Source organism: Anolis carolinensis, unplaced genomic scaffold, assembly GCF_035594765.1.
Source record: "Anolis carolinensis isolate JA03-04 unplaced genomic scaffold, rAnoCar3.1.pri scaffold_7, whole genome shotgun sequence".
NCBI lineage: Eukaryota > Metazoa > Chordata > Lepidosauria > Squamata > Dactyloidae > Anolis > Anolis carolinensis.
Genome location: NW_026943818.1, coordinates 38,454,226 through 38,468,977, shown reverse-complemented (window position 1 = coordinate 38,468,977; position 14,752 = coordinate 38,454,226). Strand labels below are relative to the sequence as shown.

The 14,752-nt window shown below is 44.3% G+C and overlaps 1 protein-coding gene across 2 annotated transcripts in view; it reads right to left on the bottom strand.

The window, feature by feature from the left end:
• Positions 1-3,659: 3,659 nt before the first annotated feature.
• Positions 3,660-14,752, bottom strand: part of med16 (mediator complex subunit 16) — a 52,690-nt gene continuing 41,597 nt past the window's right edge. For both annotated transcript variants that reach the window (XM_062960321.1, XM_062960322.1), the window contains exons 12-15: positions 7,832-8,027; positions 7,515-7,731; positions 6,280-6,363; positions 3,660-4,010 (exon numbers count right to left, since the gene is read on the bottom strand). In XM_062960321.1, the coding sequence (XP_062816391.1) occupies positions 3,887-4,010; positions 6,280-6,363; positions 7,515-7,731; positions 7,832-8,027 (621 nt within the window). In that variant the 3' untranslated portion in view covers positions 3,660-3,886. The remainder of the gene's footprint in view (positions 4,011-6,279; positions 6,364-7,514; positions 7,732-7,831; positions 8,028-14,752) is intronic.

Below are 14,752 nucleotides of genomic sequence, written 5' to 3'. Positions count from 1 at the left end.
GGCCAAATCGGCTTGATATTCGTATTGAAAAAGCCCTTGATAGCATCTCCTGCTCCGTCTTCTATTTACGAAATTATTGTAAACAACAAGATGTATTAAATTCCCCGTAAGTAGAAAGCTAGCAGCTCAGTGCTGATTGCTTTGCAGGGCTTAAGGATTGAAGTCCAAATTGGCTTGATATTCGTATTGAAATAGCCCTTGAAAGCATCTCCTGCTCCGTCTTCTATTTACGAAATTATTGTAAACAACAAGATGTATTAAATTCCCCGTAAGTAGAAAGCTAGCAGCTCAGTGCTGATTGCTTTGCAGGGCTTAAGGATTGAAGGCCAAATCGGCTTGATATTCGTATTGAAATAGTCCTTGAAAGCATCTCCTCCTCCGTCTTTTATTTGCAAAATTATTGTAAACAACAAGAAGACGTATTAAATTCCCCGCAAATAGAAAGCTAGCAGCTCAGTGCTGATCGCTTTGCGGGGCTTAAGGATTGAAGGCCAAATCGGCTTGATATTCGTATTGAAAAAGCCCTTGATAGCATCTCCTGCTCAGTCTTCTATTTACGAAATTATTGTAAACAACAAGATGTATTAAATTCCCCGTAAGTAGAAAGCTAGCAGCTCAGTGCTGATTGCTTTGCAGGGCTTAAGGATTGAAGGCCAAATCGGCTTGATATTCGTATTGAAAAAGCCCTTGATAGCATCTCCTGCTCCGTCTTCTATTTACGAAATTATTGTAAACAACAAGATGTATTAAATTCCCCGTAAGTAGAAAGCTAGCAGCTCAGTGCTGATTGCTTTGCAGGGCTTAAGGATTGAAGGCCAAATCGGCTTGATATTCGTATTGAAAAAGCCCTTGATAGCATCTCCTGCTCCGTCTTCTATTTACGAAATTATTGTAAACAACAAGATGTATTAAATTCCCCGTAAGTAGAAAGCTAGCAGCTCAGTGCTGATTGCTTTGCAGGGCTTAAGGATTGAAGGCCAAATCGGCTTGATATTCGTATTGAAATAGTCCTTGAAAGCATCTCCTGCTCCATCTTTTATTTGCAAAATTATTGTAAACAACAAGAAGAAGACGTATTAAATTCCCCGCAAATAGAAAGCTAGCAGCTCAGTGCTGATCGCCTTGCAGGGCTTAAGGATTGAAGTCCAAATTGGCTTGATATTCGTATTGAAAAAGCCCTTGATAGCATCTCCTGCTCCGTCTTCTATTTACGAAATTATTGTAAACAACAAGATGTATTAAATTCCCCGTAAGTAGAAAGCTAGCAGCTCAGTGCTGATTGCTTTGCAGGGCTTAAGGATTGAAGGCCAAATCGGCTTGATATTCGTATTGAAATAGTCCTTGAAAGCATCTCCTGCTCCGTCTTTTATTTACAAAATCATTGTAAACAACAAGAAGAAAACGTATTAAATTCCCCGCAAGTAGAAAACTAGCAGCTCAGTGCTGATCGCTTTGCAGGGCTTAAGGATTGAAGTCCAAATTGGCTTGATATTCGTATTGAAATAGCCCTTGAAAGCATCTCCTGCTCCGTCTTCTATTTACGAAATTATTGTAAACAACAAGATGTATTAAATCCCCCGTAAGTAGAAAGCTAGCAGCTCAGTGCTGATTGCTTTGCAGGGCTTAAGGATTGAAGGCCAAATCGGCTTGATATTCGTATTGAAATAGTCCTTGAAAGCATCTCCTGCTCCATCTTTTATTTGCAAAATTATTGTAAACAACAAGAAGAAGACGTATTAAATTCCCCGCAAATAGAAAGCTAGCAGCTCAGTGCTGATCGCCTTGCAGGGCTTAAGGATTGAAGTCCAAATTGGCTTGATATTCGTATTGAAAAAGCCCTTGATAGCATCTCCTGCTCCGTCTTCTATTTACGAAATTATTGTAAACAACAAGATGTATTAAATTCCCCGTAAGTAGAAAGCTAGCAGCTCAGTGCTGATTGCTTTGCAGGGCTTAAGGATTGAAGGCCAAATCGGCTTGATATTCGTATTGAAAAAGCCCTTGATAGCATCTCCTGCTCTGTCTTCTATTTACGAAATTATTGTAAACAACAAGATGTATTAAATTCCCCGTAAGTAGAAAGCTAGCAGCTCAGTGCTGATTGCTTTGCAGGGCTTAAGGATTGAAGGCCAAATCGGCTTGATATTCGTATTGAAATAGTCCTTGAAAGCATCTCCTGCTCCGTCTTTTATTTACAAAATCATTGTAAACAACAAGAAGAAAACGTATTAAATTCCCCGCAAATAGAAAGCTAGCAGCTCAGTGCTGATTGCTTTGCAGGGCTTAAGGATTGAAGGCCAAGTCGGCTTGATATTCGTATTGAAATAGTCCTTGAAAGCATCTCCTGCTCCGTCTTTTATTTACAAAATCATTGTAAACAACAAGAAGAAAACGTATTAAATTCCCCGCAAGTAGAAAACTAGCAGCTCAGTGCTGATCGCTTTGCAGGGCTTAAGGATTGAAGTCCAAATTGGCTTGATATTCGTATTGAAATAGCCCTTGAAAGCATCTCCTGCTCCGTCTTTTATTTACAAAATCATGGTAAACAACAAGATGTATTAAATCCCCCGTAAGTAGAAAGCTAGCAGCTCAGTGCTGATTGCTTTGCAGGGCTTAAGGATTGAAGGCCAAATCGGCTTGATATTCGTATTGAAATAGTCCTTGAAAGCATCTCCTCCTCCGTCTTTTATTTGCAAAATTATTGTAAACAACAAGAAGACGTATTAAATTCCCCGCAAATAGAAAGCTAGCAGCTCAGTGCTGATCGCTTTGCAGGGCTTAAGGATTGAAGTCCAAATTGGCTTGATATTCGTATTGAAATAGCCCTTGAAAGCATCTCCTGCTCCGTCTTCTATTTACGAAATTATTGTAAACAACAAGATGTATTAAATTCCCCGTAAGTAGAAAGCTAGCAGCTCAGTGCTGATTGCTTTGCAGGGCTTAAGGATTGAAGTCCAAATTGGCTTGATATTCGTATTGAAAAAGCCCTTGAAAGCATCTCCTGCTCCGTCTTCTATTTACGAAATTATTGTAAACAACAAGATGTATTAAATTCCCCGTAAGTAGAAAGCTAGCAGCTCAGTGCTGATTGCTTTGCAGGGCTTAAGGATTGAAGGCCAAATCGGCTTGATATTCGTATTGAAATAGTCCTTGAAAGCATCTCCTCCTCCGTCTTTTATTTACAAAATCATTGTAAACAACAAGAAGAAAACGTATTAAATTCCCCGCAAATAGAAAGCTAGCAGCTCAGTGCTGATTGCTTTGCAGGGCTTAAGGATTGAAGGCCAAGTCGGCTTGATATTCGTATTGAAATAGTCCTTGAAAGCATCTCCTGCTCCGTCTTTTATTTACAAAATCATTGTAAACAACAAGAAGAAAACGTATTAAATTCCCCGCAAGTAGAAAACTAGCAGCTCAGTGCTGATCGCTTTGCAGGGCTTAAGGATTGAAGTCCAAATTGGCTTGATATTCGTATTGAAATAGCCCTTGAAAGCATCTCCTGCTCCGTCTTCTATTTACGAAATTATTGTAAACAACAAGATGTATTAAATCCCCCGTAAGTAGAAAGCTAGCAGCTCAGTGCTGATTGCTTTGCAGGGCTTAAGGATTGAAGGCCAGATCGGCTTGATATTCGTATTGAAATAGTCCTTGAAAGCATCTCCTCCTCCGTCTTTTATTTACAAAATCATGGTAAACAACAAGAAGAAAACGTATTAAATTCCCCGCAAGTAGAAAGCTAGCAGCTCAGTGCTGATCGCTTTGCAGGGCTTTAGGGTCCCAATAATATTCCAGCGGCGGGGCGTCCCATTAACCCATGGAAGTGTCAATCAATCAGGAACGTTTGGCCCCTGAAGTCCCTGTGTATCCCCTGAGCGTCTTGGGATTTCTAGCACCCAAAGGGCATCCGCTTCCACAACCCGCCGCAGAGGCAGTTCTTGATCCAGCGCTGCTCCCACTGCTTGACCGCCGTGGTTTTGTTGGGCGAACGCAGCATGGTGACACAGCCACATCTGCCGGGCAAGGAAACGGTGGTCATTATTATTATTATTACTACTACTACTTACTATTACTTTATATTATTAGTATTATTATTTATATCATTAGTATTATTTATATCTATATATATAAAAGAGTGATGGCATCACGGCAGTGGACAAAACAACAAAAGTAAACACCCCACAACCTCGAAAATTGACATCACAACCCCTCATCCATGCCTCTAGGTTGATACAACAAAAAGAAAAGAAAAATAAAGTCCTAATTAGAGGGAGAGGAATAATTGTTTTTATCCAATTGCTGCCAGTTAGAAGGCTAAGTTCCGCTCACTTGGTCTCCTAGCAACCCACTCAGCCCAGGGGACTCTTTACCTTAACTACCACCAATTCCTCAATACTTTATTTCCCATACTACCATACTTCGCCACAGCAACGCGTGGCCGGGCACAGCTAGTTATTTATATTATTAGTATAGATTATTAGTATTATTTATATTATATTACTATTAGCAGTATCATCATCAACAATTATTACTACTGCTACTTTATATTATTAGTATTATTATTTATATTATTAGTATTATTATTTATATCATTAGTATTGTTTATATTATTTATATTATTAGTATAGATTATTAGTATTATTTATATTATATTACTATTAGCAGTATCATCATCAACAATTATTACTACTGCTACTTTATATTATTAGTATTATTATTTATATCATTAGTATTATTATTTATATCATTAGTATTATTTATATTATTTATATTATTAGTATAGATTATTAGTATTATTTATATTATATTACTATTAGCAGTATCATCATCAACAATTATTACTACTACTACTTTATATTATTAGTATTATTATTTATATTATTAGTATTATTATTTATATCATTAGTATTGTTTATATTATTTATATTATTAGTATAGATTATTAGTATTATTTATATTATATTACTATTAGCAGTATCATCATCAATTATTACTACTGCTACTTTATATTATTAGTATTATTATTTATATTATTAGTTTTATTTATATTATTAGTATAGATTATTAGTATTATTTATATTATAATTTTACTATTATCATTATCATCATTATCATCAATTACTACTACTACTACTTTATATTATTAGTATTGTTATTTATATTATTAGTATTATTTATGTTATAATATTACTATTAGCAGTATCATCATTTATTACTACTACTACTATTACTTTATATTATTAGTATTATTATTTATATCATTAGTATTATTTATATTATAATATTACTATCAGCATCATCAGCATCATCAATTACTACTACTACTACTACTACTACTTTATATTAGTATTATTATTTATATTATTAGTTTTATTTATATTATTTATAATGTTAGTATATATTATTAGTATTATTTATATTACAATATTACTATTAGCAGTATCATGGTCATCATTTATTATAACTACTACTACTACTACTTTATATTATTCATATTATTTATGTTATTAGTATTATTATTTATATTATATTACTATTAGCAGTATCATCATCATTTATTACTACTACTACTACTATTACTTATTACAGTAGAGTCTCACTTATCCAACATTCACTTATCCAACGTTCTGGATTATCCAACACATTTTTGTAGTCAGCGTTTTCAATGCATTGTGATATTTTGGTGCTAAATTCATAAATTCAGTAATTACTACATAGCATTAATGTGTATTGAACTACTTTTTCTGTCAAATTTGTTGTATAACATGATGTTTTGGTGCTTAATGTGTAAAATCATAACCTATTTTGATGTTTAATAGGCTTTTTCTTAATCTCTCCTTATTATCCAACATATTCGCTTATCCGACGTTCTGCCGGCCCGTTTATGTTGGATAAGTGAGACTCTACTGTATTATTATTATTATTATTATTATTATTATTATTATCATTATTATTATGCATAGCAACGGGTTGGACCAGATGGGTTTATTATCATAAAATCCTAGAGTTAGAATGTACCTCAAGAGGCCATCCAGTCTGAACCCCTTCTGCCATCAGGAAAGACACAATCCGATCCCTCCCGACAGATGGCCATATGACTGCATAGACATTAGCAGGTTCGTGGAGAAATAGGGCTTTGGAATAACAGAATGCTAAGGTTGGAGGAGACCCCAAGAGGTCATCCAGTCCAACCCCCTTCTGCCAGGCAGGAAGGCACAATCCGATCCCTCCCGACAGATGGCCACACAACCACACAGACGTTAGACATTACACGGTCCTTACCTGGTGCAGGATTTGCATTCCTCGGTGGGGTGGGCCCCGAGGTGGAGCCGCCGGAGGTGGTCGATCTTGGGCTGCCCAGGGACCCTGGAGACACACCAAGCGGACACTTATTCCATGCGTAAAAACATCACCTCACACTAGGGGTCCCTTCTGACTTCGATACCCTGCAGAACTCCCTGCTGCATGATGCACGAAGAAGCTATGGACTAGATGGCCTCTTGGTGCCCCTTCCAACTCCATGGCCTTCCAAATAGATAGTCTGGATGATCTTTAGGGGTCCCTTCTGACTTTGATACCCTGCAGAACTCCCTGCTGCATGAGGCATGAAGAAGGTATGAACTGGTTGGACCCTGGGTGCCCCTTCCAACTCCATGGCCTTCCTAATAGACAGTCTAGATGATCTTTAGGGGTCCCTTCTGACTTTGATACCCTGCGGAACTCTCTGCTGCATGATGCACAAAGAAGCTATGGACTAGATGGCCTCTTGATGCCCATTCCAACTCCATGGCCTTCATAATAGATAGACTAGATGGCCTTCATTGGTCCCTTTTGACTTTGATACCTTGCGGAACTCCCTGCTGCATGATGCACAAAGAAGCTATGGACTAGATGGCCTCTTGGTGCCCATTCCAACTCCATGGCCTTCATAATAGATAGACTAGATGACCTTCATTGGTCCCTTTTGACTTTGATACCTTGCGGAACTCCCTGCTGCATGATGCATGAAGAAGCTATGGACTGGTTGGACCCTGGGTGCCCTTTCCAACACCATGGCCTTCCAAATAGATAGTCTGGGTAACCTTTAGGGGTCCCTTCTGACTTTGATACCCTGAGGAACTCCCTGCCGCATGATACAGCAAGAAGCTGTGGACTAGTTGGCCTCTGGGTGCCCCTTCCAACTCCATGGCCTCCTTAATAGATAGTCTAGGTGACCTTTAGGGGTCCCTTCTGACTTCGATGCCCTGCGGAACTCCCTGCCGCATGATACATGAAGAAGATATGGACTAGTTGGCCTCAGGGAGCCCCTTCATCTTGATGGCATTCCAAATAGGTAGTCTAGATGGCCTTTAGGGGTGCATGACGCACGAAGAAACTGTGCACTAGATGGCCTCTGGGTGCTCCTTCTGACTTCTATGCTCTGCGGAACTCCCTGCCGCATGACGCACAAAAAAGTTATGGACTAGATGGACTTCCCAAGGGATGGTCTAGATGACCTTGAGGGGTCCCTTCCATACCTGGCGGTGGCCTCCATGGGGAGGGGGGCCGGGGGTCCGAGGGTGCCGGGGGGCTTCCCGAACTGGAGACGGAGGGGCTGCTTGTTCTGGAGCTTGCTGACGATGGCATCGTTGACGGGCAGCCAGTCGATGTTGGGGATGAGCAGCTGGCTGGGCAGGAGGCAGCACTCGTCAATCAGGCCCTCGTCCGCCTCGCTCGGGTGGCTCTCGTCGCGGCCTGCGGGCCACAGAATAATAATAATAATAATAATAATAATAATAATAATAATAATAATAACAACAACAACAATCATAATCATAATCATAATAGTACTCACAGCAGAGCCAGAGCTTGGTGAGGAGGCGGAAGAGGAGGGACATGCTGTCCTGGGTGTCGGAGGTGGCCGTGTAGATGGGGAGGCAGCTGGGCTTGAGGAGGCCCCAGATGCGGATCATGACCATCAGCTCGCGCAGCATGCCCAGCGAGGCCCCGTCCCGGAGGAAGCTGTGCCCTGGGCGGACCGGCCCCGAGCCCTAGGGACAGAGACGGGCTTCCAGCGAGAGAGTCTGGATGACCTTTAGGGGCCCCTTCCGACTTTGATACCCTGGGGAACTCCCTGCCACATGATGTACTAAGTCATAGTTTTAAAAGGTATGGACTAGATGGCCTTTGGCTGCCCCTTCTGACTTGTATACTCTGCGGAACTCCCTGCTACATGATGCACTAAGTAGATATAGACTAGATGGCCTCTGGGTGCTCCTTCTGGCTTCTATACTCTGCAGAACTCCCTGCTGCATGATGCACTAAGTAGATATGGACTACATGGCCTCTGGGTGCTCCTTCTGGCTTCTATACTCTGCGGAACTCCCTGCCTCATGATGCACTAAGTAGATATGGACTACATGGCCTCTGGGTGCTCCTTCTGGCTTCTATACTCTGCGGAACTCCCTGCCTCATGATGCACTAAGTAGATATGGACTACATGGCCTCTGGGTGCTCCTTCTGGCTTCTATACTCTGCAGAACTCCCTGCCTCATGATGCACTAAGTAGATATGGACTACATGGCCTCTGGGTGCTCCTTCTGGCTTCTATACTCTGCGGAACTCCCTGCCTCATGATGCACTAAGTAGATATGGACTACATGGCCTCTGGGTGCTCCTTCTGGCTTCTATACTCTGCAGAACTCCCTGCTGCATGATGCACTAAGTAGATATGGACTACATGGCCTCTGGGTGCTCCTTCTGGCTTCTATACTCTGCGGAACTCCCTGCCTCATGATGCACTAAGTAGATATGGACTACATGGCCTCTGGGTGCTCCTTCTGGCTTCTATACTCTGCAGAACTCCCTGCTGCATGATGCACTAAGTAGATATGGACTACATGGCCTCTGGGTGCTCCTTCTGGCTTCTATACTCTGCGGAACTCCCTGCCTCATGATGCACTAAGTAGATATGGACTACATGGCCTCTGGGTGCTCCTTCTGGCTTCTATACTCTGCAGAACTCCCTGCTGCATGATGCACTAAGTAGATATGGACTACATGGCCTCTGGGTGCTCCTTCTGGCTTCTATACTCTGCGGAACTCCCTGCCTCATGATGCACTAAGTAGATATGGACTAGATGGCCTCTGGGTGCTCCTTCTGGCTTCTATACTCTGCAGAACTCCCTGCTGCATGATGCACTAAGTAGATATGGACTACATGGCCTCTGGGTGCTCCTTCTGGCTTCTATACTCTGCGGAACTCCCTGCCTCATGATGCACTAAGTAGATATGGACTACATGGCCTCTGGGTGCTCCTTCTGGCTTCTATACTCTGCAGAACTCCCTGCTGCATGATGCACTAAGTAGATATGGACTACATGGCCTCTGGGTGCTCCTTCTGGCTTCTATACTCTGCAGAACTCCCTGCCTCATGATGCACTAAGTAGATATGGACTACATGGCCTCTGGGTGCTCCTTCTGGCTTCTATACTCTGCAGAACTCCCTGCTGCATGATGCACTAAGTAGATATGGACTACATGGCCTCTGGGTGCTCCTTCTGGCTTCTATACTCTGCGGAACTCCCTGCCTCATGATGCACTAAGTAGATATGGACTACATGGCCTCTGGGTGCTCCTTCTGGCTTCTATACTCTGCGGAACTCCCTGCCTCATGATGCACTAAGTAGATATGGACTAGATGGCCTCTGGGTGCTCCTTCTGGCTTCTATACTCTGCGGAACTCCCTGCCTCATGATGCACTAAGTAGATATGGACTACATGGCCTCTGGGTGCTCCTTCTGGCTTCTATACTCTGCGGAACTCCCTGCCTCATGATGCACTAAGTAGATATGGACTAGATGGCCTCTGGGTGCTCCTTCTGGCTTCTATATCTGCGGAACTCCCTGCCTCATGATGCACTAAGTAGATATGGACTAGATGGCCTCTGGGTGCTCCTTCTGGCTTCTATACTCTGCGGAACTCCCTGCCTCATGATGCACTAAGTAGATATGGACTAGATGGCCTCTGGGTGCTCCTTCTGGCTTCTATATCTGCGGAACTCCCTGCCTCATGATGCACTAAGTAGATATGGACTAGATGGCCTCTGGGTGCTCCTTCTGGCTTCTATACTCTGCGGAACTCCCTGCCTCATGATGCACTAAGTAGATATGGACTAGATGGCCTCTGGGTGCTCCTTCTGGCTTCTATATCTGCGGAACTCCCTGCTGCATGATGCACTAAGTAGATATGGACTAGATGGCCTCTGGGTGCTCCTTCTGGCTTCTATACTCTGCGGAACTCCCTGCCTCATGATGCACTAAGTAGATATGGACTAGATGGCCTCTGGGTGCTCCTTCTGGCTTCTATACTCTGCGGAACTCCCTGCCTCATGATGCACTAAGTAGATATGGACTACATGGCCTCTGGGTGCTCCTTCTGGCTTCTATACTCTGCGGAACTCCCTGCCTCATGATGCACTAAGTAGATATGGACTAGATGGCCTCTGGGTGCTCCTTCTGGCTTCTATATCTGCGGAACTCCCTGCTGCATGATGCACTAAGTAGATATAGAGTAGATGGCCTTTGGCTGCCCCTTCTGGCTTCTATACTCTGCAGAACTCCCTGCCTCATGATGCACTAAGTAGATATGGACTAGATGGCCTCTGGGTGCTCCTTCCGGCTTCTATACTCTGCGGAACTCCCTGCCTCATGATGCACTAAGTAGATATGGACTAGATGGCCTCTGGGTGCTCCTTCTGGCTTCTATACTCTGCGGAACTCCCTGCCTCATGATGCACTAAGTAGATATGGACTAGATGGCCTCTGGGTGCTCCTTCTGGCTTCTATACTCTGCGGAACTCCCTGCTACATGATGCACTAAGTAGATATGGACTAGATGGCCTCTGGGTGCCCCTTTCGACTTCTATACTCTGCGGAACTCCCTGCCTCATGATGCACTAAGTAGATATGGACTAGATGGCCTCTGGCTGCCCCTTTCGACTTCTATACTCTGCGGAACTCCCTGCTGCTTGATGTACTAAGTCATAGTTTTAAAAGGTATGGACTAGATAGCCTCTGGCTGCCCCTTTCGACTTCTATACTCTGCGGAACTCCCTGCTGCTTGATGTACTAAGTCATAGTTTTAAAAGGTATGGACTAGATAGCCTCTGGCTGCCCCTTTCGACTTCTATACTCTGCGGAACTCCCTGCTGCTTGATGTACTAAGTCATAGTTTTAAAAGGTATGGACTAGATAGCCTCTGGCTGCCCCTTTCGACTTCTATACTCTGCGGAACTCCCTGCTGCTTGATGTACTAAGTCATAGTTTTAAAAGGTATGGACTAGATGGCCTCTGGCTGCCCCTTTCGACTTCTATACTCTGCGGAACTCCCTGCTGCTTGATGTACTAAGTCATAGTTTTAAAAGGTATGGACTAGATAGCCTCTGGCTGCCCCTTTCGACTTCTATACTCTGCGGAACTCCCTGCTGCTTGATGTACTAAGTCATAGTTTTAAAAGGTATGGACTAGATGGCCTCTGGCTGCCCCTTTCGACTTCTATACTCTGCGGAACTCCCTGCTGCTTGATGTACTAAGTCATAGTTTTAAAAGGTATGGACTAGATAGCCTCTGGGTGCCCCTTTCGACTTCTATACTCTGCGGAACTCCCTGCTGCTTGATGTACTAAGTCATAGTTTTAAAAGGTATGGACTAGATAGCCTCTGGCTGCCCCTTTCGACTTCTATACTCTGCGGAACTCTCTGCTGCATAATGCACTAAGTCATAGTTTAAAAAGGTATGGACTAGATGGCCTCTGGGTGCCCCTTCCAACCCCATGTCCTTTCTGATAATAGTCTAGATGACCTTTAGGGACCCCTTCTTACTTCGATACCCCTCAGAACTCCTTGCCACATGATACACTAAATAGATATGGACTAGATGGCCTCTGGCTGCCCCTTTTGACTTCTATACTCTGTGGAACTCCCTGCCGCATGATACACTAAATAGATATGGACTAGATGGCCTCTGGGTGCCCTTACAACCCCATATCCTTCCTAATAGATTGTCTTTAGGGACCCCTTCCAACTTTGATACCCTGTGGAACTCCCTGCCGCATGACGCACGGAGAAGCTATGGATTAGATGACCTCTGGGTGCCCTTTCCAACTCGATGCCAGACTCAATGGCGTTCCAAATAGATAGTCTAGATGGCCTTTAGGGGTCCCTTCTGACTACTATATTCTGCGGAACTCTCTGCTGCATGATACACTAAGAAGCTATGGACTAGATGACCTCTAGGTGCCCCTTCCAACTGTACGCTAGACTAGGTGGCTTTTCTAACTAGATATTCTAGATGACCTTTAGGGGTCCATTCTCACTTTGATACTCTGCGGAACTCCCTGCTGCATGATGCACGAAGAAGCTGTGAACTAGATAGCCTCTGGGTGCCCCTTCTGACTTCTATACTCTGTGGAACTCCCTGACGCATGATGCCTGAAGAAGCTATGGACTAGGCGGCCTCCGGGTGCCCCTTCTGACTTCTATACTCTGCGGAACTCCCTGCCACATGATACACTAAATAGATATGGACTAGATGGCCTCTGGGTGCGCCTTTCGACTTCGATACTCTGCGGAACTCCCTGCCACATGATGCACTAAGTCATAGTTGAAGAAGGTATGGACTAGATGGCCTCTGGGTGCCCCTTCTGACTTGTATACTCTGCGGAACTCCCTGCTACATGATGCACTAAGTAGATATAGACTAGATGGCCTCTGGGTGCTCCTTCTGGCTTCTATACTCTGCAGAACTCCCTGCTGCATGATGCACTAAGTAGATATGGACTAGATGGCCTCTGGGTGCTCCTTCTGGCTTCTATACTCTGCGGAACTCCCTGCCTCATGATGCACTAAGTAGATATGGACTACATGGCCTCTGGGTGCTCCTTCTGGCTTCTATACTCTGCGGAACTCCCTGCCTCATGATGCACTAAGTAGATATGGACTAGATGGCCTCTGGGTGCTCCTTCTGGCTTCTATACTCTGCGGAACTCCCTGCCTCATGATGCACTAAGTAGATATGGACTACATGGCCTCTGGGTGCTCCTTCTGGCTTCTATACTCTGCGGAACTCCCTGCCTCATGATGCACTAAGTAGATATGGACTAGATGGCCTCTGGGTGCTCCTTCTGGCTTCTATATCTGCGGAACTCCCTGCCTCATGATGCACTAAGTAGATATGGACTAGATGGCCTCTGGGTGCTCCTTCTGGCTTCTATACTCTGCGGAACTCCCTGCCTCATGATGCACTAAGTAGATATGGACTAGATGACCTCTGGGTGCTCCTTCTGGCTTCTATACTCTGCGGAACTCCCTGCCTCATGATGCACTAAGTAGATATGGACTAGATGGCCTCTGGGTGCTCCTTCTGGCTTCTATATCTGCGGAACTCCCTGCTGCATGATGCACTAAGTAGATATGGACTAGATGGCCTCTGGGTGCTCCTTCTGGCTTCTATACTCTGCGGAACTCCCTGCCTCATGATGCACTAAGTAGATATGGACTAGATGGCCTCTGGGTGCTCCTTCTGGCTTCTATATCTGCGGAACTCCCTGCTGCATGATGCACTAAGTAGATATGGACTAGATGGCCTCTGGGTGCTCCTTCCGGCTTCTATACTCTGCGGAATTCCCTGCCTCATGATGCACTAAGTAGATATGGACTAGATGGCCTCTGGGTGCTCCTTCTGGCTTCTATACTCTGCGGAACTCCCTGCTGCATGATGCACTAAGTAGATATAGAGTAGATGGCCTTTGGCTGCCCCTTCTGGCTTCTATACTCTGCGGAACTCCCTGCCTCATGATGCACTAAGTAGATATGGACTAGATGGCCTCTGGGTGCTCCTTCTGGCTTCTATATCTGCGGAACTCCCTGCTGCATGATGCACTAAGTAGATATGGACTAGATGGCCTCTGGGTGCTCCTTCCGGCTTCTATACTCTGCGGAATTCCCTGCCTCATGATGCACTAAGTAGATATGGACTAGATGGCCTCTGGGTGCTCCTTCTGGCTTCTATATCTGCGGAACTCCCTGCTGCATGATGCACTAAGTAGATATGGACTAGATGGCCTCTGGGTGCTCCTTCCGGCTTCTATACTCTGCGGAATTCCCTGCCTCATGATGCACTAAGTAGATATGGACTAGATGGCCTCTGGGTGCTCCTTCTGGCTTCTATATCTGCGGAACTCCCTGCTGCATGATGCACTAAGTAGATATGGACTAGATGGCCTCTGGGTGCTCCTTCCGGCTTCTATACTCTGCGGAATTCCCTGCCTCATGATGCACTAAGTAGATATGGACTAGATGGCCTCTGGGTGCTCCTTCTGGCTTCTATACTCTGCGGAACTCCCTGCCTCATGATGCACTAAGTAGATATGGACTAGATGGCCTCTGGGTGCTCCTTCTGGCTTCTATACTCTGCGGAACTCCCTGCTACATGATGCACTAAGTAGATATGGACTAGATGGCCTCTGGGTGCCCCTTTCGACTTCTATACTCTGCGGAACTCCCTGCCTCATGATGCACTAAGTAGATATGGACTAGATGGCCTCTGGCTGCCCCTTTCGACTTCTATACTCTGCGGAACTCCCTGCTGCTTGATGTACTAAGTCATAGTTTTAAAAGGTATGGACTAGATAGCCTCTGGGTGCCCCTTTCGACTTCTATACTCTGCGGAACTCCCTGCTGCTTGATGTACTAAGTCATAGTTTTAAAAGGTATGGA